Source organism: Canis lupus, chromosome 24, assembly GCF_011100685.1.
Source record: "Canis lupus familiaris isolate Mischka breed German Shepherd chromosome 24, alternate assembly UU_Cfam_GSD_1.0, whole genome shotgun sequence".
In the NCBI taxonomy this organism is placed as follows: Eukaryota; Metazoa; Chordata; class Mammalia; order Carnivora; family Canidae; genus Canis; species Canis lupus.
Window position 1 is genome coordinate 48,090,450 of NC_049245.1, and position 26,164 is coordinate 48,116,613.

General features: G+C 63.0%; 4 protein-coding genes across 17 annotated transcripts in view; 3 read left to right on the top strand and 1 right to left on the bottom strand.

The window, feature by feature from the left end:
- RTEL1 (regulator of telomere elongation helicase 1) overlaps positions 1-5,170 on the top strand; it is a 28,778-nt gene extending 23,608 nt beyond the window's left edge. For 8 of the 10 annotated variants that reach the window (XM_038572880.1, XM_038572885.1, XM_038572886.1 and 5 more), the window contains 13 exons: positions 147-262; positions 406-529; positions 622-769; positions 892-1,052; positions 1,480-1,578; positions 2,596-2,794; positions 2,916-3,050; positions 3,551-3,667; positions 3,845-4,078; positions 4,165-4,329; positions 4,403-4,537; positions 4,617-4,720; positions 4,801-5,170. In XM_038572880.1, the coding sequence (XP_038428808.1) occupies positions 147-262; positions 406-529; positions 622-769; positions 892-1,052; positions 1,480-1,578; positions 2,596-2,794; positions 2,916-3,050; positions 3,551-3,667; positions 3,845-4,078; positions 4,165-4,329; positions 4,403-4,537; positions 4,617-4,720; positions 4,801-4,881 (1,818 nt within the window). In that variant the 3' untranslated portion in view covers positions 4,882-5,170. The remainder of the gene's footprint in view (positions 1-146; positions 263-405; positions 530-621; positions 770-891; positions 1,053-1,479; positions 1,579-2,595; positions 2,795-2,915; positions 3,051-3,550; positions 3,668-3,844; positions 4,079-4,164; positions 4,330-4,402; positions 4,538-4,616; positions 4,721-4,800) is intronic. The other 2 variants (XM_038572881.1, XM_038572887.1) reach the window with 2 other exon arrangements.
- Positions 5,171-5,310: 140 nt separating this feature from the next.
- Positions 5,311-6,863, top strand: TNFRSF6B (TNF receptor superfamily member 6b). The gene is made up of 3 exons (XM_038572890.1): positions 5,311-6,031; positions 6,122-6,325; positions 6,472-6,863. The coding sequence occupies exons 1-3, from the start codon at positions 5,602-5,604 to the stop codon at positions 6,753-6,755; spliced, it is 918 nt and encodes a 305-aa protein (XP_038428818.1). The 5' UTR covers positions 5,311-5,601; the 3' UTR covers positions 6,756-6,863.
- ARFRP1 (ADP ribosylation factor related protein 1) lies at positions 6,822-13,338 on the bottom strand. 5 transcript variants are annotated; one of them, XM_038572894.1, is made up of 8 exons: positions 13,249-13,338; positions 12,841-12,938; positions 12,625-12,712; positions 12,389-12,471; positions 9,278-9,359; positions 9,017-9,087; positions 8,569-8,669; positions 6,822-8,501 (listed from the first exon to the last, which is right to left on the bottom strand). In XM_038572894.1, the coding sequence occupies exons 2-8, from the start codon at positions 12,931-12,933 to the stop codon at positions 8,414-8,416; spliced, it is 606 nt and encodes a 201-aa protein (XP_038428822.1). In that variant the 5' UTR covers positions 12,934-12,938; positions 13,249-13,338; the 3' UTR covers positions 6,822-8,413. The 5 variants fall into 5 exon arrangements, with proteins under 5 accessions (XP_038428822.1, XP_038428819.1, XP_038428823.1 ...); XM_038572891.1 differs by having other exon boundaries at positions 8,569-8,682; XM_038572895.1 differs by having other exon boundaries at positions 12,841-12,934; positions 13,249-13,322.
- Positions 13,339-13,432: 94 nt separating this feature from the next.
- On the top strand, positions 13,433-26,058 carry ZGPAT (zinc finger CCCH-type and G-patch domain containing). Its single transcript, XM_038572900.1, has 7 exons — positions 13,433-13,490; positions 13,685-14,301; positions 23,197-23,330; positions 23,505-23,660; positions 24,798-24,917; positions 25,006-25,405; positions 25,658-26,058. Exons 2-7 carry the CDS (start codon positions 13,709-13,711, stop codon positions 25,794-25,796), a joined length of 1,542 nt encoding a protein of 513 aa, XP_038428828.1. The 5' UTR covers positions 13,433-13,490; positions 13,685-13,708; the 3' UTR covers positions 25,797-26,058.
- The last annotated feature ends 106 nt before the right edge of the window (positions 26,059-26,164 follow it).

Genomic DNA, 26,164 nt, shown 5'->3' on the forward strand with positions numbered 1-26,164 from the left:
CTGGGGGTCGGGTGGGGGCCAGGGCGCCAGGTGGGGGGCCAGGAGGTCGGGTGAGGGCTGCGGTGGGTGGGGGGCCAGGCGGGGGCACAGGCTTGTGTGTGGAGGGTAGGAAGCGCTGGAGCCCCCCGTGACCGAGCCTCCCGTAGCTCCTCTCCGGGCACGAGTGGTACCGGCAGCAGGCGTCCAGAGCTGTGAACCAGGCCATCGGGCGGGTGATCCGTCATCGCCATGACTACGGGGCCATCTTCCTCTGTGACCACAGGTGTGGCTCCCCTCTGCTCACCGAGACCCTTGTGCTTAGCCTGGCGGGTGCCAGCCGGGTGCTGGTCCTTCGCTCAGCGAGTGGGAGCTGGGGCTGGGGGCTGGGGGGTGTTGGGCCCCGAGCTGACAGCCGGCGCCCTCCAGGTTCGCCCACGTGGACGCCAGGGCCCAGCTGCCCTCCTGGGTGCGCCCCCACGTCAGGGTGTACGACAACTTCGGCCCTGTCATCCGCGACGTGGCCCAGTTCTTCCGCGTGGCTCAGAACACTGTGAGTCCTTCGAGCCCAGCTGGCTGCGCCCTGTGCCCGCCGCCCTGCGGGGAAGGGTCTGTGCAGGACCCAACCTCCTTGTGACTGTCCAGATGCCTGTGCCCGCCCCCCTGCTTGCTGCCCCAAGTTTGGGTGAGGGAGCCGCTGCTGCCGTGGTGGCCGCGTTGCCTGGGCCCCTCTCCACCAGGAAGGCCAAGAGTCTGGACGTGCACGTCCCCAGCCTGAGGCGGACACCCACGGGTACGTGTGCCCGGGTGACACGGCTGGGCGGGGCTGCGTGCCGCTGGGGGCCTGGCCCGCCCCTTCCCCTCCCGCCTCCCGCGCCCCCGTGGGCTCTGCGGGTGAGGTCTGTGCTCCCGCAGGGTCGCCGGCTGCCAGGGACACCGAGAGCAGCCTGTGTGTGGAGTATGAGCAGGAGCTGGGCCTCGCCCCGCGGAGGCCTGTGGGACTGCTGGCCGCCCTAGAACACAGCGAGCAGCTGGCCGGGGGGCCTGGGGACAAGGCCCCCCCCGGGGAGGAGCAGGTGCGGGGCCCAGACACACACCCCCAGACTCCAGCACGTGGCCTGGGACACATCTGTGCTCCCTCCTGGAAACCTCCGGGCGGCCGCTGTCCCCGTGCACCCCTGGGCGCCCTTCGGGAGCTGCCGCAGGGCCAGAGGCTAGACCTGTGGGAGCCCAAGCTGTGCGGCAGGAGGGCTCCCTGCGCCCCGGGGCCTGCACCCCGCACCCCATACCCTGCACAGCCCTGGGCACATGCCCACCCCTGCCTGTCCCACTCCCTGGGCCCTGGGGAGCCCCGCTGCCACAGCGACCCCCACCCTGGCCATGGATGCAGTATCCCTGAGCCTGCGAGCCACAAGGGAACTCCCCCCGCCTGTGGGCCCAGTGGTGCATCACGGGCTCTGGGGGCGCTGAGGGCCTGGCCGGACCACAGCCTGTCCCCCTCAGGCACTACACCTCCCCACCTCGTCCGTCCCACGTGAGAAGAGGGCGGCCCAGGAGCAGAGAGCGGGGCGGAGGAAGATCAGGGTGCTGGGTGACCGTCAGGTACGTGAACCGCCCGCACGCACGCCCGGTGGGGGCAGGAGGTACAGGCGTGCGGCCCCCAGTGCGCGGGGTGTGTGGCAGGGCCTCCTCGCTGCCCTCCCAGGGGCACAGCGTGGCCCCACGCCCTGGGCTGTCCGACGCCTGCGCCCCCCCACCCGCGTGGGCCTCGAATGTTTAAAGGAGCGTCGTTTCAGGCTGTCGTGAGCTCCAGGCCCCTCCGACCGGGGCTCGGGCTGCTGCCAAGCGCCCACCGCACAGGGCCCGACGACCTGAAGGGCGTTTCAGCAGCTCAGCGCCCCTGCGGCGTGCGTGCCTGACCCCGGCCCCACGGCGCCTCCCACCTGCGTGCCCCGTGCTTGCAGTCCCGCACGCTTGGGCCCAGCCCTGGGCCTTCCACTTTGTCGTGCTTTAATGGGACCGCGCTTCGCGGACGGCACGACGGTCCAGCCGACTGAAGGCAGGGCCCGGCCGGAGGCTGCTTGGATGTGGGGCCTGCATCGGGCCAGCTTGTCCGGGCCGCGCTGGGCTCCTGGTGCCGCGTGGGACGTGCCAAGCGTGGGGAGGGTCCGCCTTCCCTGAGATGAAAGCGTTTAAGGGCACGGAGGGCCCGAGCCAGGAAAGCCCTGGAAAGCCCCGTGTACCACTTGCCTTCGTCCATCATCCTGGGCTTCTGGGAAGAAACGGGCGGTGCCCAGGGCAGGGCGGCTGGTGCCGTCTGGAGGTGGGCAGGGCGCCAGGGGCCTTGGCATCGGGCTGTGCTGGACGGGGACGCGGGAGGCTGCGGCCGTCCTGTGTGCTTCCCGGGCTTCCTGGCCGGTGGTCCGGGGCGAGGCCTGCGGGCTTGACGTCCCCCTCCACCCAGACGTCCCCCTTCCCCTGGGCTGGCTGTCCTCTGAGCCCGGGCTGCCTCTGCTGTTCCCGAGGGGCATGGCCGTCCCCAGCTGGAGCCACCCCCCGCCCCAGGCCCGCGGTAGCAGCAGCGGCCCCACCTGAACGGCCTGGCCCTGTGCCCGGCAGGAGGGGCCGGCAGCCGAGACGCAGGCGGGCAGGGCCAAGCTGTACATGGTGGCCGTGAAGCAGGCGCTGAGCCAGGCCAGCTTTGACACCTTCACCAGGGCCCTGCAGGACTACAAGGGCTCCGACGACTTCGAGGCGCTGCTGGCCTGCCTCGGCCCTCTCTTTGCCGAGGACCCCAAGAAGCACGGCCTGCTCCAAGGTGCGCTGGCTCGGGGGGTCGCCCGTCCCGGGGGGCACCAGGCTCCGCGCTTGTCCTGGCCCCTGGGGAGGTGGGGTGCTCGGCACGGGGCGCTCCTGCAGGCCAGACGCCCTCCCAACAGGCTTCTACCAGTTTGTGCGGCCACACCACAAGCAGCGGTTCGAGGAGGCCTGCGTGCAGCGGACAGGCCGCAGCTGCGGCTACCAGCCCGAGCACAGTCTTCCGCAGCGGCGGGCGGCGGCCCCGGCCCCCAGGGGTGAGCAGGCCAGCGCTGGGCCCTGGGTGCAGGGGTGCGGGGTCGGCCCTGCAGGGCAGCTGGGTGGAGCTCCGCTGGCGGGGGAGGCGCGTGCCCCCGGGGCCCCTGGGGTGGCCCACATGCGGGGGTCCTGTCCTGGAGGCCCCTCCCACACCCACCCGGGGTGCGCCCTGCGCCTCCACCCTTGGGAGCCCCTGTCCCCGTGGTTAGCAGACAGCTGGCCCTGAGCACGGACTCTGCGGCCTGGTGTTGCGGGGGCCTGGCTTAGGAGGATGCTCGACCTCCCGGGCGGGGACCCTCCAGCCTGAGTCGCCCGTCTTCTCTGGGCTTGAGGTCCACTGGGGCCTCTCTGAGCCGGTCCCTGCGGGTCCGGGTGCCCCTGCTGTGGTCCCATAGGTCTTGTGGGTCTGTCTGTGTCCCCTGGACCTGCCTCCTCCCCGGGGAGCATGCCAGGCCTCGGGACCAGCTGGGTGGCTCCACATGTGTCCATGTCCTTCCAGGAAGCAGGGAGTGTGACTTAAAGCTGACCCTGTCCCAGGGGGTGGCCAGGCAGCTGGACCCCGGGCAGCACCTGAACCAGGGCGGACCACACCTGCTCTCCGGGCCGGCGCCTGCAGGTAGCAGCCCCTGGAGCTTCAGGCCAGGCCAGGAACAGCCCACGGCGGCTGGCGGGGAGGATCTCGCGGGTGGGGGCTGCTCCAGTTCTGCATCCCAGGGCGAGGGAGGCAGCCCATGTGACGGAGGCCCTGGGATGCCAGGGGGCCCCCCCGCCCCACGTGTCCCCTCCCCTCCAGGAGACCCCAGCAGCCGGCCCGGGGAGGAGCCGAGAGACACCGCCGCACAGAGGCAAGGCCCGCCTGCCGCCAGCGCCTACTTGGCCGACGTCCGCACGGCCCTGGGGTCCGCGGGCTGCAGCCAGCTCCTGGCCGCCCTCACTGCCTACAAGCGGGACGATGACTTGGAGAAGGTGGTGGCTGTGGTGGCCGCGCTCACCACGTCGAGGCCTGAGGACTTTCCGCTGCTGCAGAGTGTGTGGCGCCGAGGAGGCCGCGGGGCGGGGGCCGCGGCGGGGGGGCGGGGGCAGGCAGGGCTGAGCCCCACCCGCTCCCCACAGGGTTCAGCATGTTCTTGAGACCTCACCACAAGCAGCGTTTCCGGCAGACGTGCGCAGACCTGATGGGCCCGGCTGCCCCAAGCACAGGGGCTGCCCCAAGCACAGGGCCCGGGTCAGGCCCCCAGGAGGGGGCCCCCACCACGCCGCTGGACCTCACCCCTCCAGGTAGGCTGGGGCCCCGCCCGCAGGGTGGACCGCAGAGCAGCCCCGCCCCGCGCTCACTGGCCGCTGTCTCCAGGCGCCCCCCAGCAAGAGAAGCCGGAGACCACCCAGAGCAAGATCTCTGCTTTCTTCCCACCGAGGCCCGTCGGGGACGTGGGGGCTCCCAGGCAGCCCCCCAGCGCCCCGCGCAGGCACGCACAGCCCGAGTGGGGTAGGTGTTGGGGGTGCAGGGCGTGCTGGCGGTGGGGGGACCAGCCGCCACGGTGCCCGTTCACAGACGCCCCTTGCAGCAGGCTTGGCGTGCCAGGGCTGCGGGCTGGAGGACACGGTCCCTTTCCAGTGCCCTGCCTGCGACTTCCACCGCTGCTGGGCCTGCTGGCGCCGGCTCCTCCAGGTTGGCAGCGGGGGCCCTGCGGCACCCGGTGGGCTGGGGGGTGGCCGGCGGCGCTGGGCAGCACTGTCCTGTGTCCACAGGCCTCTAGGACCTGCCCGGCCTGCCACGCCCCCGCCAGGAAGCAGAGCATCGCGCAGGTGTTCTGGCCAGAGCCCCGGTGAGCACGCAGACCCCGGGGCAGGTGGACGATTCCAGGACACACAGCCCGGACATGCGCTCTTCACGGGGTGTGGGCCTGCCCGGAAGGCCCCAAGCCGCCTCGGGGTCGGGGTGGCTGTCCGCGGAGAGGTGCAGGTTGGGAAGCCCCCTTGGCTGCTGACTGTGGGTGGAGCCCCGAGACCAGGACTGGAAGGTGGGGCACCCCGGTGCCCTGCCCTCTGGACCCCGTGGGGGCCCTGGACCTGCTTTTAATCAGGTGACCGGCCGCGTAATAAAGTTGCTGACACTGTCGCGGCTTGCGGAGGGCTGTGAGGTGCTGGGAGGGGGGCCCTCCTGCCAGGTGCACACACGTCCTGCGCGGCTCAGCCTGCGTCCTCAGGGTCGGCCAGGGAGGGACAGGGACAGCCCCGTGTTCACCCGTCCACCCCGGCTGCCCAGGCTGGTGGTGGGTGTGCTCACCCCTGGGGCCCTGGTCTCCACCCCCAGGCAGCCTGGCGCCAGGCGGGGGCAAGGGGCTTCCTGGTGGGGGAGGGGCCGTGGTGACGCTGCCGACAACCCGCCAGCAGGGCCTGGACATCGCGAGCCCTCCCCCGGGGGTGTGGCCTGGCCACCCCATAAAGGCCACCAGCAAAGCGCTTGTAGGGAGCAGGCGGCCCGGGGAGGGGCTGCCGGGGCGGCTGGGGCCGGTGCGTGTCCCAGTGTCCCCGCCGCCAGTCACGGCCATGTGTGCACGGGAGAGGCGGGCCCCGCCGCCCCTGACCCCGCCGTGGACGCTGTCCGCCCTGCTGCTGGCTCTGGCGGCGCCCTGGGCGGCGGGCACGGGCGCGCTCACCTACCCGTGGCGGGACGTGGAGACGCGGGAGTGGCTGGTGTGCAGCCAGTGTCCCCCCGGCACCTTCGTGCAGCAGCCGTGCCGTCGGGACAGCCCCACGACCTGCGGCGCGTGCCCCCCGCGCCACTACACGCAGTTCTGGAACTACCTGGAGCGCTGCCGCTACTGCAACGTCATCTGCGGGGAGCGCGAGGAGGAGGCGCGGCCCTGCGAGCCCACCCACAACCGCGCCTGCCGCTGCCGGCCCGGCTTCTTCGCGCACGCCGGCTTCTGCCTGGAGCACGAGCCCTGCCCGCCCGGCAGCGGCGTCACCGTCCCCGGTGGGTGGGTGGGCGGGCCGGGCCCTGGGGGGCGGCAGCGGCTGCAGCGAGGGCACGGTCCCCCTGACCCCGGCCCACATCTCGCCCCAGGCACCCCGAGCCAGAACACGCAGTGCCAGCCGTGCGGCCCCGGCACCTTCTCGGCCCGCAGCTCCAGCTCGGAGCGCTGCCAGCCGCACCGCAACTGCTCGGCCCTGGGCCTCGCCCTCAACGTGCCCGGCTCCCCTTCCCACGACGCCCTGTGTACCAGCTGCGTGGGCTTCCCGCTCAGCACCGCAGAGCCCGGGGCGCCAGGTGAGCAGCCGGGGGGAGGGGGGAAGGCTGGTGAACGCCCCACGCCCCATCAGGGAGCCCACTGCTCCCCAGAGGCCACGCGCTGGCCAAGTGGGCCCCAGCCCTGCCCCCTGGGGCCCCTCCTACTGGGTCCTGACCTCCCGCAGGGGCCGAGGAGTGCGAGCGCGCCCTCATCGACTTCGTGGCGTTCCAGGACTTGTCCTTCAAGAGGTTCCTGCGGCTGTGGCACGCGCTGGCGGGCCCTGAGGCCCCAGGGCCGGTGCCACCGAGGGAGGGCCGCGTGGAGCTGCAGCTGAAGCTGCGGCAGCAGCTCCTGGAGCTCCGCGAGGCCCGGGCCGGGGCGCTGGCGGGGCGGCTGCTGCGGGCGCTGCGGGAGGCCAGGCTGCCGGGGCTGGAGCGCAGCGTCCGCGCACGCTTCTGGGCGCACTGAGCACCCCGCCCCACGCGGGCCTCACCCCGGCACCGAAGGAACCTTGGCTGACCCACCGGGCTCCTGTTGCGCTAACAAAGTTTATTTTTATAAAGCTGTTTTGCGAAAGGGGTCGTGTGAAACCGTGTCTGTGGGGGGCGCGGCGGGCACGTCGGGTGGGCGGGCTCGGGGGGGCGCGGCGGGCACGTCGGGTGGGCGGGCTCAAGCTCCCTACACCCGCCCCACGCGGACAGACCCTCCACGGGAGGGGCAGCTGGAGAGGCCCAGTGGGCAGCAGGTGTGTCCCTTCCAGCTGTGGCCAGGACGGTGGAGGGCGGTGGCGCCAAGCGCAGGGGCTCTTGGGGGAGTGGGCAGGCTGGACGGCGCCAGCGCCCGCCGGGGATTTCCCAGGAGGGGCGCGGCCAAGCACCTCCCCCGGTGCTTCCTGGGCACTTTCTGGGAAACATGGCTTTTCCCCTCAAGACGGTCTCAGAAGAGGGCTGGACAGTTCCAGAGCAGCTGGGGGACTCCCAGCACCGATCCCAGGAGGAGCCCTGGGAGGGGGGGAACCACCCTGTGGCCCATGACTCCCCCTGAGTCACCTCACCTGCAGCTGCCTCCCCAGCCCCAGTCCTGACTCCTCTTTCCCAGTAACTCTCCCATGTTCCCTCGGGGGGTCGGGGGGGGGGGGGGCTGCCAGGCTAGCGGGTCGGACCTCAGCCCCAAACCTGGGTCGCTGGCTCTGGCTCAGCCACGCCCACAGAAGCGGGAAGGCGGTGCCCAGGTAGGCCCCAGCTCCAGCCCAGGGGCCCCTGTGCTGCGGTCACCATGCCGACGGCCGGGACCCACAACCCAGGGTGGGGTTAGGAGGGCGATGGAGCGTAGCCCAGACCGCTGTGGCTCTGGACACACTCCAGCCAGTGCTGGCCCATTGGACTCATGACTGCAGCCAGGACCCCAGGCCACTGCAGGTCCCGGGGGGGGCGGTGTCTGGAACTGCCCAGGTTCCAAGGGGGGGATGCGTCCCGGGAACCAGCCTCACCTGGGGGCCTGTTAGCAGGCACAGGCCCAGGCGTGGGTCTCGAGACAGCTTGTTCCCAGACAGGACAGGGACGCCCCCCCATCCCCCCACTGGGAACAAAGGCCAAGCAGCCACCTGGCCCCACAGGAACGCAGCCTGCCCCTGCCTCACACTGGTCCCAGGTCAGCAGCAGACACAAAGGGGACACTCCTCCTTCCCCTCCTGCTGGGGAGCAAAAGGTGACATCAGGCCAGGGTGGGGAGGACACAGCCTCCCAGGCCGACTCCTGGGGCCTCAGAACCCCCAGGGGCCTACAGCCGCGACGGCAGTCCCCCTGCCTGAGGACACCGCCTCCTCCAGGCCCAGCAGGGACGGAGATGGGACAGTCAGGAGCCCAGCAGCCTCCCCTGCTGCCCGGAGGACCCCTGCCCCGGGGAAGCTCGGCAGGGGTCGTGTCGGGGCCCCGACTCCCCTCGGCAGAAGCCCCGATACCTACACTTTTATGGACACAGAAAAATTTGTCTTAAAGAAAAAACAAAGCAAATGAAAAAAACCCAGAGCAAAGCAAGCCCGCGCCCCAGGACCGAGGCACGGAGCCGGCAGGAGCGCTCCTCTGGCGCTCAGGACGAGCTGTGGGCACCCGCGGCACCAGCCACGCCTACGTGATGTCCCTCTGCCGCGGCGGCCGGTGCACGTTCCGCACGACGCACTTGACCATCCACTCGATGCCCTCGCGCACCCCTTTGCTGTGGAGACAGCGGGCGTGAGGTGGGGCCGGCTGGGCCCCCGCCCGGGGAGGAGGGCCCCACTCACCCCGTGAGGGCCGAGCAGGCCTGGGTCAGGCAGTCTCGCCTGCCGATCTTGGAGGTGCAGTCGCTGAAGGCCGTCTTGATGTCGGGGATCGACAGGCAGGTCTGGGGGGGAAGCCTTGAGGGCAGGACGCCGTCCTGCTGGCAGGGGCTGGGCTCCGGAGGGGAGGAGCGGGCGTGCGGGCCGCAGGACGCCAGGGGCAGACACAGCCGGGCCAGCAGGGGCACTCCCCGGGGCAGCAGGGCAAGGCCAGAGCAGACCCCCACCCCAGGACCCCCCTGCGCACAGGGTCTCCCCGCCACGCCTCCAGCCGCCCCTGCCCTCCTGTGCGGAGAAGGCGCCCGCACCTGGGGAAGGTCATGTACACCCGGGACAAACGTGGCTACGGGGGTGTCTGGGGCAGGCCCCCTGTTGCCCTGGTGGCGGGGGACCGCCCCGCGGGGAGGCTCACCTCCACGTCCTGCTTGTTGGCCAGCACGAGGATGGGGACACCATCCAGCGCCTCACTCGTCACCATCTTCTCTGGAGCGGGTACAGACGTGGGCAGTGAGGGCTTCTGCGCAGGTGCGATCACGTGCGCGGCCGCGGCGGCCACAGTCCCATCTGCCTGGTGCGGCCCCACCTCCAGCCAAGGGCAGCCCCAGGGGCACAGGCAGGTGCACTGGACCTGACAAGTCCCCAGCCCCCTCCCAGCCCTAACCCCCGTACCCACCGAATGCCCGCTTGGACTCCGACAGCCTCTCCTCATCCGTGGAATCAATGACGTAGATGACACCATGGCACTCCGCATAGTACTGGGGAGGGCAGAAAGCGGGGTGCTGGGCCACAGGCACCTGGCCACCCCAAGGCCAGCCCCCAACTGGAAGACCCTCCTGGGGCGCCTTTAGGGAGTGGGAAGGTGGGGCAAAAGGACGATGCAGCCCTCGATTCCTTTAGAGAGGGCTTGCTGACCTTGGGCAGGGGGTGGCCACCACCCTCTGTCCACTTCCTGGGTGCTACACCCCCAAATCTCACTTTAGCACCTGTTCCTGGGAACTGCCCATGACTGCTGGCCTGACGGCAGCTGGAGGAGCCCGAGCTAAGCGGGTCCCCGTGCAGTTAGGGCAGTGGAGGGAGGGGCACCAGCCAGGTCATGTGCCCGCACGGATGGCAGGCCTGATGGCCGTACTACTGACGAGCCGCAGAAAGGCCACCAAGTGGACAGGTGGGGCTGAGGACAGAGCGGTCAGCCCCGGGCACACATACGGCAGTAGCGTCAGGGCCCAGGGCCCGGGAAGAGTTCTGTTGCAGACAATGACGGAAAGACAGATGCGTGAAGTAGGGCACGCGAGGAGTGGGCCCTTGGAATGTGGGGCACGAGGGGCACAGCCACAGACTGGGGGAGCCCCCTTCCTACCCCAATCAGAAGAGAGACCGGAAGTCTCCGCATCCGGCAAGCAGCAGCATCTTTGCCGCTTTGCCACACCTGCCACAAGAGCCCAGAAACCTGGGACATCTACACACAACACGACACCGGTGGGATGCGTGAGTGGCCAATGAGCCGAGACCCTGACAACCGGGAAACCCTCAGGGTGTAGCCAGGGCTCGTGGAGGGGCGGGCCCAACGCAGGCAGCCCCCTGGGCTCCGCAGGCCGCGAGTCAGTCACATGCGCACAAGCACTCCTGCAGCCCACGCCCTGGGTGCACAGAGGGCCGCAGGGGCTCTAAGCAGCACGACGTCTCGCTGCTGACAACTGGGAGCCGGCCGGCCCAACAGCAGGTGTCTGCGGCAGGAAGGGGCACCGCGGGGGGCGGGCAGCAAGCCCAGGGAGAGGCTCACCCCACAGCCCCCGCAATGTGTGGCCTGGCCCTGGCAGGTGATGGCCCAGAAGGGGGTGACAGATGGGAGCTGGACATCTGGGGCTGAGCATGACCAGGGCCGGGGACATGGCAGGCTGCCTCGACCCCATGGCACCGCTGATTCCCCACGGCCACACGATGGTCTTGCTGGTGTGGCCTGGAAGGGCAGAGGCCAGAAGTGCCCCCAGGGCAGGCGCAGGGAGTCCACGTCTCATCTGCTGGGAAGTTGTGGCCTAGGCTGGTACGTGGACAGACCACAGGCAGCAGCACTCAGCCTGGATGAAGGCAGGGGCCGTGGGGAAGGGCTACTGGTCACCTGCCAGGAACAAAAGGACAGCAAGCCCAACCACGTCCCAGCGCCAGACAGAGGACGCGGGGGCCAGGCTGCAGGGCGCGGCACGTGGAGCTCTACTCCCTCCGTCCTGGGGACCCACAGGGCCTCTGCTGCCCTCCTCACAGCTCTGGCCAGGGGGTGGCTGGTGTGGTCACCACCCGGGCAGCCCTTTACCAAAGGCTCAGCAAGAGACCTGCTGAGTCACAGCCCCCGACGGCCTGCTCGGCACGTGCACCAGGTGGGTTCAGAGGCCAGCAGAGACCCCGGCCCAGCAGGGATACCTGCCCCCTCGGCGGGAGCTCATGAGGGACCCAGAGGTCAACTGCAGAAGCGGGGCTGAGGGACCTAGGCTCCGACCCTCGTGACGACCCACACCGCTGACAGGAGTGGTGGCTGGGGGGGGAGGGGACGCTGCCAGCTTCGAAGCCCCCCCAGCTCTGCCTGAGAGCCAGCCCTGGAGAAGCCGTGCCCCACTCAGACGTGCGATGGGCTGCCGCGACCGGTGCAGAACCCCATGGCAGGCAGTGCACCGGGGGGATGAACCCGTTGGTCCTGCAGCACCTATTTTAAGCCAAATGCACCCTCCCCGAATCACAGCCGCCCCAGGCAGCCCACGGTGGTGACCCAGCCGGCAGCTGAGTCCTGGTCAGCTCGGCCTAGTGTGGGGCCGGTCTGAGGAACGAGCGCCCCCGTGGCCCCCTGCCCGCCGGGACCTGGGCTGACCCTTCTCACCGCCCAGCCCCACATCCCCCCAGGTCCCCGCCCGGTGCTAGTCGTCTAACACATCCTGCCCCGACCTCCGCCTCACAGTCTGCTCCTCAGACCCTGGCCTGTGATGGGACGTGAGGACCCGTTTCACACCCCCGGGGGTCTTGGTTTAGAAGAGCAAGCCCTGGCCTCCTGCGCCTCGGTCCAACTTAACTGGCCGGAGAATCTGCTAGTGACCTTCTGGCTACAGGACAGAAGCTGGCCTCATCAATACAAGTCAGGACAAAAAAAACACTTTAGAGGACGACCAAGGTCCCTGCTGCCGCAGTCAGACCAGAAACCCCGACCTGGACACCCGGTTCTAAACACGGGGACGACTGGTAAGGGTCAGGGCGCATGCCTGCGCTCCCAGAAGCGGGGCTGCACCGGAGCCACACCGATCCTCCCGAGGGGCGGCCGAGGGCAGGGCTAGGTGTGTTCTGCTTGCACGCGCCCAACGCAAGGCAGCCAGTGCTGGGGGCATGTGGGAGGAAGAACAGTGCACGGGTGTCCCGGACACGCCCCGGACGTCAGGGAGGCAGCTGCTCTAGGCCTCCAGGGGCACCGTCGCCAGGCGGGGAGGAGGATGCCGCAGAGCACAGGTCCTGAGGGAGAACCCGGGAGGAGGCCCCGGCGCTGAAGCCCAGCACCCACAGGCCTCCTGCCTGCCCGCACCTGCTTCCTGGACACCTCTCGTCTCGGCCTGTACTCATCGGAAGCAAATCTCTGAGTTAAAAGGGAACTGGCAGGTCCTCGCTCTCGAGGGTGGGGGCAACGGGGGAGCTGGGACAGGGCTGGGGGGAGCCTCAGGGACACAGTGGGGGACGGAGCTGAGGGGAGGCTGGGCCGGGGGTGTCCCTGGAGGAAGCGGTGCGAGGGGCGGCCTGGGCACGGCCGGCTTACCTTGTCCCACAGCGACTGCAGCTCTTCCTGGCCCCCCAGGTCCCAAAACATGAGGCGAGCCTTTCCCACGTCCACAGTGCCGACTGCGGGGAGAGGACAGAGGACAGCACAGGCTGGGGACCCGCTGCCACGCGCCGCCTCCCGGCCAGGCCAGGGACGGGCGGCTCTGGGCTCCCCGAGGCGGCCCGGGCGGCCCCCCAAGCCCTCCGCCCCGGGGGGGGGGGGGGGGGCCTTACTGTTGAGACCCACGGTGGTCGTGATCTTGGAGAGACTCATTCCCTTGTAGTTCTTGTTAAAGCGGGTTTTCGACTGTTCCAGGAACGTCTGCGAAGAGACGCGCGCGGGAGGTGAGGGCGGCTTCCCCGGTGTCCGGTGTCCGTCCCGGGCGGGCGGGGGGCGCGTGGGGGCGGGCGGGGCCGCCCGGAGGGGGAGGGCCGGGGGCGGGCACCCACCGTCTTGCCCGCATTGTCCAGCCCCAGGATCAGGACGCAGTACTCGTCCTTCTGGAACATGTACTTGTAGAGGCCGGACAGCAGCGTGTACATCCTGCCTGCGCAGCGGAGGCGGCGGTCGCGGCGGGCTGGGAGCCGGGGCGCTCCCCTCCCCCCCCTCCCCTCCCCCTCCCCCCGCGCCCCCGCCCCCGAAGGCCCGCCGTGACGTCAGGCTCCCCGGGCTGACGACGCCCCCGCCCCAGCAGGTGCCCGGCGGCCGCGCAGCGGGAGCCCCTGGCGGCGTCCGAACCCCCCCCCCCGAAGCCGGGCTGCGAGGCGGCGGCCGGCGGGCGTCGCGGCCCGACGGCGGGTGCGGCCCCCGAGGCCCCGCCCCGCCCCCCCCGCCCCGGGGCGACCGGCCCGCGCTACCTGGCGCCCGTCGGGGCCGCGGAGCCGCCCGCGCCTGACCTCGCCGACCCGCGCCGACCCCGCGCTGACCTCGCGCGGCGCCCGACGGGACGCAGGCCGCGGGGGGGAGGGGCCGTCCCGACGCTCCCCGCGCGCCGCGTCCCGGCGTCCCCCGCGCGAGGCACTTCCGGCGGCGGCGGCGCCCGGGAGGAAGTGCCGGTGGGCTGCGAGGGCGGAGGCGGGGGCGCCGGCCGCTCTAGCCGGTGAGGCCGGCGGGGCTCTATGGCGGCGGCCCGGAGCCCGCGCGGAGGCGGGGCCCGGCCCGGGCGAGGGGGCGCGGTCTGGGGCGACGGGGCCGGGGCCCGAGGCGACGGGGCGGGCGGAGCGGGCCGGGCCGCGGCGGGGGCGGGGCGGGGCGGGGGGCGGCGCGGCGCTCAGCGGCTCCCCGTCGTTGCAGCCGCGCCGCCCGCCGGGCCGCAGGATGGACGAGGAGAGCCTGCAGGCCGCGCTGCACACCTATGACGCGCAGCTGCAGCAGGTGGAGCTGGCGCTGGGCGCCGGCCTGGAGCCCTCGGAGCTGGCCGACCTGCGGCAGCTGCGCGGCGACCTCCAGGAGCTCATCGAGCTCACCGAGGCCAGCCTGGTGTCCGTCCGGAAGAGCAAGCTGCTGGCCGCGCTGGACGGGGAGCGCGCGGCCCCGGGCGACGCCGACAGCCGGGGCTCCCAGCAGGCGGGGCCCGCAGCGCCCGCAGCCCCCGGGGCCGCGCCGGACACGGCTCCCGAGCGCGAGCGCCAGCCCGAGCCGGCACCCAGCGGGCCCGGGCAGGGGGAGGAGGAGCGGGCCGGCGACGAGGACGGCGACGAGGAGGAGGCGCTGAGCGGCCGCAAGGTGAACGCGCCGTACTACAGCTCCTGGGGCACGCTGGAGTACCACAACGCCATGATCGTGGGCACCGAGGCGGCGCGCGACGGCTCTGCGGGCGTGCGGGTGCTCTACCTCTACCCCACGCACAAGTCCCTGAAGCCCTGCCCCTTCTTCCTGGAGGGCAAGTGCCGCTTCCAGGACAGCTGCAGGTGAGTCCGGGGCAGGGGCGCAGGTAGGCCGCGCCGTCCTGGGAGGCACGGTGCCCCACCCTTCGCTGCTCTGGTTCTTTCGGGGGAAGCTTGCAAAATGCAGTGTCGCAGCCCCGCAGGGCCCGGCGTGGGGCCGCCCGCTGCCCCCTTCGCCGCTGATCAGCCCTTCCTTGCCAGGCTCGTGTTTGCTCTCTCCTTTGTCTTCCTCTTGTTTGCCTGCACCGTGTAAAGGAAACCGTAGAAGTCACTGGTTTCTTTTTTTTTTTTTTCTTTCATCAATCGATGCTCAAGGGTCGCATCCCTGACAAATCCGTAAGTTGGATCTTGTTCATGATGAGATTCACACGACTGTGGCAACGGTGTCACTCTTTCCTTAAAATGCCCGACTCGGCTTTTGCTCCTTATCGCTTCCATCTGTGGAAGGAATGTTTACCAAGTCTTGCAGATGATTTTCTTTTTGAGTCAATAACCCAGGGAAACTCTCTCTAGTCCTTTGGTCTTTGTCTTTGCTTACGGACCGTTGCTGGGTCCAGAGCGTCCTTTAACACGATTTTCCACAATCCTTTCTTTCCTTGTAAGTCTGATTACAGTGTGGCACCCGTACGGGAAGGTGCGTAAATCATGAAACGTACTGGAGTTTTCACAAAGCAGACCCATCCATGTGCTGCTGAACAAACAGGTCAGAGAACAGACCAGCAAGCCCTCTCGTCCTCTCTGCCGTTACCCTCTGGGTGCCTCCACGGGCCCGGGTGATGCCCCTTGTGACGATGAGAGCTGACGTGTCCGTGTGCTGTTCCTCTAGGCCAGGCTCCGGGCCAGGAGTTTCACGTGTGTTGACCCCTCCGTGCAGCAAGCCCCAGGGGTGGGCCCCACCACGGCTAAGGTTGCCTGGCACAGACGGCGGCACGAGCGAGCCTGCAGCGGGCACAGGCTAGCTTTGCCTCGGCCCCCAACTGCTGTGCCTTGCTCTGTTGTGTTAGCTATAGGCCCGACTGGCACAGCCTACGACAGCCACTTGCCACTGCCAGACAGATCAACGCTTTTCTTGCATTGCTTTGCATTTTTATTTTATTTATTTTTTAAAGATTTATTTGTGAGAGAGAGAGGGAGGGAGTATGCACCCTCCGTGTAGGGAGAGCCAGAAGGAGAGAGGGAGAGAATGTCAAGCAAACTCCCTGCTCAGCTCGGAGCCGACCCTGAGATCAGGACCTGAGCAGGACCTGAGCAGACGCTCTTAGCTCAGTAACCCACTGAGCTACCCAGGCGCCCCTGCTTTGTATTTTTAAAAATAGCTGTGTCACAGCCCCTTCTCCTCCCAGGCTGTGATCACAACTCCCTTGTGTTTACCTCTAGCAGATGTTAGCTCTCCGCAGACAGGAGCCTATATGAGAAGAGTAACTTTTTGTGCTACTTTTGAAACAAATGGTGTCACACAGGATGGTTTATTTTGCAACTTGCTTTTTTCACTAAGCAGGGATGTGAGAGGGCATCTGTGCTGGTATCTCCAGAGCTGTTTAATTGGTTTTAACTGCTATGTTCTTTTCTCTCACAAATGTGCCACATTTTATTATGTTCCTTTCTGATGTTTTCCAGTTTTTGTCTGTTACAAACAGCTTGCTGTGAACATCTTAGTAGCGTCTTCTTCTGTACCTGCCTGAGAATTTCCCTAGTATGGGACCGGTGTGTCGAGAGTGTGCAGAGTTCCCGCTTCCGTATGAAGGCCGGTGCCTCGTCCCTCATCCTCTCTATCACTGCCGATTCCTGCCTGCTGAGCGCTGGGAAAATGGGATCATGGTTGAATTTGTGTTTCCTTGGTTCCTAGTGAGATACAGTATTTTTTCGTTCATTTTTTATAGCTTAAGGTCTGTATTTCAATTTCTTTATCTGTAAAACAAACGAGAGTTGTCTTTCATAGTTGTTGGGACAATGGAATGCGTTACCACGTGCAGAGAATTTAGAGTAGTACCTCACAGGTTGTAAGCTCACAGTCAATGTGAACTTTTACGTTGTTGTAAAGTAAAATCAGGCGTGGGAAGTAAGTACACAGTGTGGGGATTCCTGTAACCCCGAGCAGTCACCACTCAGCTCACAACTGCAAATCTGCCAACCACCCCCAAGCCCCTCCGTGCACCTCAAACCAAATGCAGCCTGCTCCCTCCTCCAAAACGACCGCTATTCTGGACTTTTATTATGGTCACACTCAAGTGTGGTGGTGGTGCAAACACTGCAGTGCCATCTTGCTCACTCAGCTGCTGTCTCTGGCTGTCCACACCCTCTTCCCAGCCTTTCCTGGCCTCACAGCTTTTTGGAGGACTGGGCCCCGGGCCCCATCATCGAACACCCCTGGTGCGGTCCAACACAGTCCTCTGCAAGCTGGCAGCTGGATTGAGGGAGCTGACCACATGCAGGTCCACGCTCTTTGACAAGACTCTAGGTGCTGTTCCTTCATCGGGACGTACTTGGTGTCTAGCTTTTCTGTTGTGATGTTAGCAGCCTTGGACGCCATTGGTGATCGGTGCCTGATGGCAGATTCAGCAGGGACTGCAAAGTAGAGGTCTTTCTCTCTGTTCATTTCCATTTGTTAGCCGTAAAGAGATGCTCTCCCGCACCTCTGACTTGGCTCCCAGTGGTACATAGAGAAAATACAGGATAAATGCTGGGCTTTCCTGTTCTGTTTACTTCATTTCTAAGCTAATAAATGGTTATCTTTCATCCTGAGAAAGTAGTGAATTAGCTTTAAAAAAATATTTCTAGGGGCACCTGGGCTCAGTGGTTGAGCATCTGCCTTGGGCTCAGGGCGTGACCCTGGGGTCCTGGGATCGAGTCCCACATCGGGCTCCCTGCGAGGAGCCTGCTTCTCCCTCTGCCTGTGTCTCTGCCTCTCTCTCTGTGTCTCTCATGAGTAATTAGATAAAATCTTAGGGAAAAAAAATGTATCTAATATTTTTACGGACTCAGGATTTCCATATATTTGACAAATTTCAATCTAATGAGATTCTAATTTTTTTTTTATTGGAGTTCAATTTGTCAACATATAGCAGAACACCCAGTGCTCATCCCGCCAAATGCCCCCCTCAGTGCCTGTCACCCAGTCACCCCAACCCCCTGCCCACCTCCCTTTCCACCACCCCTTGTTTGTTTCCCAGAGTTCGGTGTCTCTCATGTTTTAAGATTCTGATTTTCTATACAGGTATCACCCACTTTTCAAAAGTTCGTGTTTTAACACTTTCATGAAAGGCCTGCATTAGAAACTTGTCGGCCTTTTGCTGTTTTTGGACCCCAAAATGAGTCTCATGGGTAGCATAGAATTTGATCATTCTTTTCATCCATCCTTCCAGGTTCTGTCTTTTAATTGGAGTTTGCATACTTTGCTTGCAACTAAAATAGTTATTGATAAGGACACACCCCAGTTGTCTTATTATTTTCTCTTCTTTTTTTTAAGGTTTCATTTTTTTTTAAAGATTTTATTTATTTATTCATGATCTACACACAGAGAGAGAGGCAGAGACACAGGCAGAGGGAGAAGCAGGCTCCATGCAGGGAGCCTGATGTGGGACTCGATCCCGGGTCTCCAGGATCATGCCCTGGGCTGCAGGCGGTGCCAAACCGCTGCACCACCAGGGCTGCCCTAAGGTTTCATTTTTAACAAATCTCTACACCCAGTGTAGGGCTTGAACTCACCACCCCGAGATCAAGAGTCCCATGCTCCACCCGACTGAGCCAGCCGGGTGTCCCTTTGTTTTCTATAGGCCTTTAGGTTATTTGTTTCTCATTCCCTTCATTATCACTTTCTTTGGTGTTTGTTTTTTTCTACTCTATCATTTTGATTCTCTTTGATTTTTTTGGGTACACTTTTTTTAAAAGAGTTTATTTATTTGAGAGAGAGCGAGTGAACAGTGGGGAGGGGCAGAGAGAGAGGGAGAAGCCGACTCCGTTGAGCAGGGAGCCCAACATGGGGCTTGATCCCAGGACTCCAGGATCATGACCTGAGCTGAAGGCAGATGCTCAACCACTGGGCCCCCCAGGCACCCCCCATGTTATTTTCTTAATGACACTCCCTGGATTATGATTAACATAGCAATCTAGTGTGAATAATGCCAGTTTAGCTTTAATAGTGTAGGGAAACTACCTACAGTCCATCCCCCCATACTTGTGTGCCTGGAATAGAGATTCAGGAGTGTTACTTCATGCATTTGTCTTTCTTTCTTTTAAAGATTTTTATTTATGTATTCATGAGAGACACACACAGAGAGAGAGAGAGAGAGACACACAGGCAGAGGGAGAAGCAGGCTCCATGCAGGGAGCCCCATGTGGGACTCCATCCCGGTCTCCAGGATCAGGCCGTGGACTGAAGGTGGCGCTAAACCGCTGTGCCACCCGGGCTGCCCTGCATTTGTCTTAAATCATATAGAGGAAAAACAGATGAGTTGCAAACCAAAAAAAAAAAAAGAAAAGAAAAAGAAAAAGAAAGGTAGTAGCAGTTTTATATTTACTTGTGTAGTTGCCTTTATCAGTGTCAGTATGACTTAGGGTCTAATGTCCTTTGGCCCTTTCGCATTGCTTGTAGGGCAGGTCTACTAGAAATGAACTCCCTTCGCTTTTATTTATATGAGAATGTCTTCATTTGTCATTCGAAGGATAGTTTTGCCAGATACAGAATTCTCAGTTGGCAGGGTTTTGTTTTCTCTTTAAGCCTTTAAATATGTCATCCGCCTGCCTCCTGGCCTCCATAGCTTCCAGCGAGAAACTGGCGGGTAACCTTACTAAGGATCCTTGTACATGATTCAGAATTTTCTCTTTGCCTTTTTTTTTTTTTTTTAAATTTTTATTTATTTATGATAGTCACACAGAGAGAGAGAGGGGGGCAGAGACACAGGCAGAGGGAGAAGCAGGCTCCATGCACCGGGAGCCCGACGTGGGATTCGATCCCGGGTCTCCAGGATCGTGCCCTGGGCCAAAGGCAGGCGCTAAACCGCTGCGCCACCCAGGGATCCCTCTCTTTGTCTTTGATTAAGGAAGTGTCCCCGTAACGAGCCTTCAGTGGTGTGGTGGTAAGAAGTGAGAGAGGGAGGCACTCTAGTCCTCCGACGGAGTCCCCCAGGCGCCCCTCTGGTGCTTCCTTTCCCCTCCCTCTGCCAGGGCATGAGCAGATCTTTCTCCAGTACTCACTGTGGAAAGCTGGTAGAGCTGGAGTACAACTCACAAAAGCGTGAGAGCCCAAGGGTGCTTGGAGCCACTGCCTTCGGCTCAGGTCATGGCCCCGGGGTCCTGGGATCGAGTCCCTTGTGGGGCTTCCAGCTCGCGGGGAGCCTGCTTCTCCCTCTGCCGCTCTCCCCGCCCCCACCTGTGCTCTCACTCTCTCTCAAATAAATAAATGAAACTTAAAAAAAAAAGTGTGGGAGCCCCAGGGGTTTGAACTCTCAGACTTGTCCACGCGGAGCCTTTCTAGCACAGGCTCCTACGGTGGTTCCTGCCAGGCGGTGGGGGGGTTACCGTGGTGGTAGGTTGTGATTCTCGGTATCTGCCTATTGGTGTCTCCAAATTTGGCATAGCAGTTTGCCCTGTGACCTTTCTTCTCTCACGGATCTAAGAAGAGTTAGTGATTTTTTCATTTTGTTCCGTTTTTTACCTTTGGTTACAGCAAAGGGGTAACTTCCCAGCTTCCTACACACCAGGCTGGAGACCAGCAGTGTCCCAGCTAGTGAGTTTCTCATTTCAGTTATTGACTTTTCACGTCTGTTGTCTTGTTTTTACGTATTTTCTTTTTTTTCTTTTTATATATTTTCTATTTATGTTTTAAGATTTATTATTTCTTGAATCATTGTCACATTTTCATTTAGTTCTTTGAACTTACCACAATCTGCTTTGAGGTCATGGCAGATTTTGGCACTTGGACCCACTGAGTCAGATTCCATTCACTGCTTTTTTCTCCTAAATATGGGTCCCACTTTACTGTTTGTGTGCCTGGTGAGTTTTTATTGAAAATGGTACATTTCAGGTAATGTCTTGTAGCAGCTCTGGGATTTGAATCGTTTTCTTTAGTATTTTGTTTTCTTTTAATATATTTTCTGGACCTGGATTACGAAGTCTGTCCCCCCTCATAGTGCGCAGCTTCTGATATATCTGCTTAGATCCTTAAATTTATATTTACTTTTTGACCTGGCTTTTTAGGGGTCCCTTCTGTGTCCGTGTGGCTTCGTGGCCAGGCAGTGATGTAGGCAGAGGTTATTTGCAGCCACTCTTGCCCTCAAGGCTTCTCCCCATCAGTCAGTGTGTGTGGGCCGGGGGACACATTCCATGTTCAGCAGCCCCCATCTCCGTTCACGTGACGCTGGCCGGAGTCCTGACTGGTGCACCTTGTTTCCTGGAGAACCAGGGTGTTTGGGGGGGTGGAGCCCTTCTATGGTCGTTCCATTTTCTGGGTATCCCTGTGAATCGTAAGTGACCACTGAGCTGGGCTCACGGCCTCAGGGCTGATGGTTTTCCCAGGTCTCATCCCTGGTCTCACCCCTGCCATACTGCTCCTCGCGGGCACGCGGGGCATGTCCCCCACTGTGAAGCCACAGACATTCCCACCTCCCATTCTGTCCCAAAGTTGGGCAGTTTTTTTTTTTTTTTTAATTTTATTTATTCATGAGAGACAGAGAGACCAAGGCAGAGACACAGGCAGAGGGAGAAGCAGGCTCTATGCAAGGAGCTCAACGTGGGACTTGATCTCGGGTCTCCAGGATCACGCCCTGGGCTGCAGGTGGCGCTAAACCGCTGGGCCACTGGGGCTGAAGTTGGACAGTTTTTCACAAATAATGACTAACCAGTGTGTTGTCTGTTTCATTCCATTTCCAGAGTTCTGATGCTGTGAGTTTGGACCATTTTGCTTAGTTTCCCTGTTTTTCTCTACTTGGCCACAGCTGGAACTCAGAATATAGTTCTAAGTGCTTGTTTTCACATTCTAGTTTTATTCTAGAGTGTATTATTTCCATCCATGACTGTTGTGAGGTAGGTGACTGAGTTGGTTTGTCCTTTTTTTTTTTTTTTTTGAAGATTTTATTTATTTATTCATGAGAGACACAGAGACATAGGCAGAGGGAGAAGCAGGCTCCTGCAGGGAGCCTGATGTGGGACTCGATCCTGGGACCCTGGGGTCATGACCTGAGCTGAAGGCAGACACTCAACCCCTGGGCCACCCAGGCATCCAGTGAGTTGGTTTTTCTTTTTTTTTTTTTTTTTAAAGATTTTATTTATTCATGAAAGATACACAGAGAGAGAGAGGCAGAGGGAGAAACAGGCTCCATGCAGGAAGCCCACTGTGGGACTCGATCCCAGGACTCCAGGATCACGCCCCCGGCTGAAGGCAGATGCTCAACCGCTGAGCCACCCAGGCGTCCCTGAGTTGGTTTTTCAATACGGGAAACCAGTTTCTAATCTTTTCCTTATGGAACCAGCAGTCCATCCTTTCCTGACCGGTGTGTAGAATTTCCTCCATCACATGTGAGGTTTTTCATGTGTGTGTTACTCTTCCCAGGTGCTCTTGCTCATTCTATTGATCGCTTTGCCTGTTCGTTTTAGTTTTAAGTTCATTTTATGGATATGCCTTTAACTATTCCCCGTGGTTGGAAACTTAGGTTATTTCCAAGTCTTTTGAATTTAGTTACCATCCTTTGGGGCAAATTTTTGCATACTTTCATTATTATTTTTCTAGAATCAGTTCTTAGGTGTGTTTTCCTGGGTTCAGAAGGATACCAGATTTTCAGGCTTCTATTATCACTGGATATTCCTGCAGAGAAATGTTAATTGGTGGTTCTGGAGGCATGTGTCTGGGGGCGTGTGCTGAAGTGGGTATTTGGTTGAACTCAGTCCTGGGTGTAGCCCCCCCCCCCCCTTTTGGACCCATTGTCTTCCTCCTTGGCTGAACGAGGATTTTCAACCAGAGTCACCACCGCATTTGGAGCCCAGTCTTGGAGTTGCTGATGCAACTACTTGGGCTCCTACTTGGTCGTTGGCAGTGTCCTGAGGGCCTGAGGACCATCAGGTGTGAGAACAAACTGCCCAGAATCTTGCCAGGGGAGGTGTCTGAGGCCATCTTTGTCCACCCATAGGAGAGGACCGAAGCCCTTCCTTGGCGTTCCCATTATCACCACCACGTCCCGCCTGGAAGGGCTTGCCAGGGCCAGCGTCAGCTCTACGTCACCCAGGAAATGCCAGACCCTCGTTGCTCTCGTAGGGTTAAAACGGTTTCCTCTTTGAAAGGCTGGCACGGTAGAGGGGATATGTGGTTAGTCTTTTATGCCTTTATTTGGCAGAGTTGAGCTTGTCATTCTTTGTCCCCACATTTCTTCCTCTTTCTTTGCCTCCTCTTCTCCCCTCCCCTCCTCTCTCGGTTTTGGTTTTAATCTCACTGGTTCACTGACATCTAAAGATCAAGGCATCACTGTTACAGCTGTGTTCTCCTACTTGATTTGGGAAGGACTCGGTCCCATAAGCGCACACGCACAAACACACCCGCCTCGACGATCTGTTTGTGCCGGGGGGCTCCCTTCTGGTGGAGAGGCGATGGGGAGCTTTCGTCACATGGTTGTCTGCCCACCACATTGTTACTCTAGCCCGGAGAGCTGGAGGGTAATGCGAGGCATCTCATCCCCAGGGTAGCCAGGCCCATCCCAAGAATGAGAGAGTGTGCACACGTGGACATACGTGCCTGTTTGTGTGCAGGGGTATACGTGTGCATGCCCCCATGTATGTGTATACGTGGGTGGGTGTGTATGCGCGTGTGTCCGTTTGTCCGCCGTGTCTCCCTCCCTTTGGGCTGATGCCCAGGCAGGTGGACTGGGTTCTCCTGGGTTCACTTGCCCCAGTGCGCTGTGTCTGAGCCCCTGCTCCCTGCGGCTGTCTTGGCAGGTTCTCCCATGGGCAGGTGGTCTCTGTGGATGAGCTGCGCCCCTTCCAGGACCCGGACCTGAGCTCCCTACAGGCTGGCTCTGCATGTCTGGCCAAGCAGCAGGATGGCCTCTGGTACCCCGCTCGGATAACTGGTGAGGCTGCCCACGGGCCTCTCAGCCGGGGCCCCTCCTGGAGAGCCCTGTTCCATGCCCAAGAGGAGCGAGACCACCCTTGACCTGGGCCCTACCTTCCTTCTAACTCCCAATGTGGTTCCTACCACCTGTTGAGGCCACTGAGCTGGCCTGTCTTTTGTTCCCTGCCTCTAGATGTAGATAATGGCTACTACACCGTCAAGTTTGACTCACTGCTGCTGAAGGAGGCCGTGGTAGAGGGGGACAGCATCCTGCCCCCGCTGCGCACAGACCCCACGGGATCCTCAGACTCAGACAGTGGCGACCCAGATGACCCCAGCTATGCCAGAGGTATGGCGGCAGTTCAGGATCCCAGAAGCCAGGAAAGTGGGGCAAGGGGAAGTGTCGGTAGCAGTCACCCCGAGAGGCTTCCGGCTGGCAGGGCCTGTGACCCTCTCACCACATCCTTGGAGAGTATGGGGGCAGTGAGGCAGACTGTGTTCAGAAGGGGCACGTGTGACTGAGGACACGTGGAAGCCCGCCACAGGCATTGGGGGCAAATGAGAGCGAGCGTGTGGAGTCTGGGGCGGGCCCTGAGGCCTGCAGATGGAATGACCCGGCCCTAGTCTTCAGGGAGCACACGGGATGATCGCAGCTCCACACCCCGCAGGCCGAAGCCGTGTCCACTGAAGCAGGGCTGGCCGGTCGGCGTGCGAGGGACCGGCGGGGCATGGGGGCAGGAAGGAGCGGCTCCTTCCAGTGGTCTCCACGTGGGGACACCTAGTAGCTAGAGGGGAGGCTGTGTCGAGAGAGCCGGGGCAGGAGCTGTTCAGGAAGGGTAACTGGGGGGGATCCCTGGGTGGCCCAGTGGTTTGGCACCTGCCTTTGGCCCAGGGCGCGATCCTGGAGACCCGGGATCGAGTCCCACGTCGGGCTCCCGGTGCATGGAGCCTGCTTCTCCCTCTGCCTGTGTCTCTGCCTCTCTCTGTCTCTCTCTCTCTGTGACTATCATAAATAAATAAAAATTAAAAAAAAAAAAAAAAAAAAGAAGGGTAACTGGCTGAGGGCGTCCAGCCCTCCCAAGGGGTCAGGTAGGATGGAGAGGGGAGGCGTTCCTGTGGAATCTGTCCGGTGAGGTGGTAGTTCCTGAACCCCCATGTCCACGGTGGTGGAGGGGAGGACTGAGCCGCGAAGTCGTGGACTTTCTACGGGGGGAAGAGGGGAGCTCACCGCCTGAGAAGGTGGGTCAGGGGAGGGCTCGGGTGGGGAGGTTGGCCCTGCGGTGGGGGGGCTGGAGCAGACTGCGCCAGACTCTGCCGTGAGTCCTGCCTTAGTCACGTGCCGGTGACAGGTCTGGGCAATCACCGGAGAGCCTGAGGCTCAGGGCACCACGACCCTGGCCCGGAGCTGAGCTCTCGGGCTGACACTGGCTGGAGCCCAGGGTGCTCCCCGTCCAGCGGGGCCGAGCCACTGCCCTGTTTCCTACAGTGGTGGAACCCAGTGCTGCCGAGCCCGGGACCTGCAGCTCCGCTTTCGCTGGCTGGGAGGTGCACACACGGGGCATCGGCTCCAGACTCCTTGCCAAGATGGGCTACGAGTTTGGCAAGGGTGAGTGTGTGCCGCCCTGGGGAGGGGAGGGGGCCGCACAGCGGGGCTCGGGTCCAGCAGCGGTAGCGCCAGCCCCGTGTGCCCCCAGGTCTGGGCCGGCATGCCGAGGGCCGGGTGGAGCCCATCCACGCTGTGGTGCTGCCTCGAGGGAAGTCGCTGGACCAGTGCGCAGAGATCTTGCAGAAGAGGACCAAGGGCGGCAAGGCTGGCGCCCGGAGGCCCCCGAAAGGCCAGGGCAGTGGGGGTGGACGCCCTCCCCCTCGTAGCGTGTTTGACTTTCTGAACGAAAAGCTGCAGTGCCGGACCCCGGCGGCGCTGGAGGCTGCGGCGGCCCCCGCAGGGAGGAGGAGCGGGAAGGAGATGTACCATGCCAGCAGGAGTGCCAAGCGGGCCCTGGGCCTGCGACTCTTCCAGACGGAGAAGAAGATCGAGCAGACCCAGCGGGACATCCGGGGCATCCAGAAGGCTCTCGCCCGAAACACCGGCCGGTACGTGTGGGGCGAGACTTGGGGCAGGGGGCGGCCCCCTGGGTGTCGATGCCTCAGCCCTGCCGTGGGCCTCCTGCCCACTTTCCATGCTGTGCCTTCTCGCCTGCACGTGAGCTGGAGCGCGCGCTGACCCCAGGGTGGTGGCTGTCCGAGGAGGGTCTGGTGCTTGGAGGAGGAGGGCCGTGGCCACGGGTGTGGGGGCCTCGTGCCAGTGGCCCAGCAGCTCGTGCTGAACGGCAGGCTCCTCCTCAGGCACAGTGTGACGGCGGCCCAGCTGCAGGAGAGGCTGGCGGGAGCCCAGCGGGAGCTGGGGCAGCTCCAGGCCCAGGAGGCGGGTCTGCAGCGGGAACAGAGGAAAGCAGACACCCACAAGAAGATGACCGAGTTCTAGAGCCCTGTGTGCCGTGGACGGGGCTCAGGGACCCCAGCTCCCGGGTGCCCTCGGGGAGACCAGCTGTCACCCGACTAGATGCTCCTGGAAGAGGGGCTGGCCTGCTCCCAGGCTACACCCCACGGCCAGCGGACACTGCTGAGAGGACATGGGGCTGCAGGGCTCCCTTCTGGACACTTCCTTGCCACTGAGCCCACCCGCCAGTGTTTCGGGGGGTCTCCTCAGCGAGGACATTAAAGTGATTGTGTTGTGGTGTCTTTCATTGGAGGCTCGGCTGGCTTGTGGGACCTCGGGGGAGAGGGGTCCCTGCGCAGGCCCGTGGGCGCCGGCGGGAGGGCCCTGCGAGAGCCCGCTGGCCCCTGTCCGGA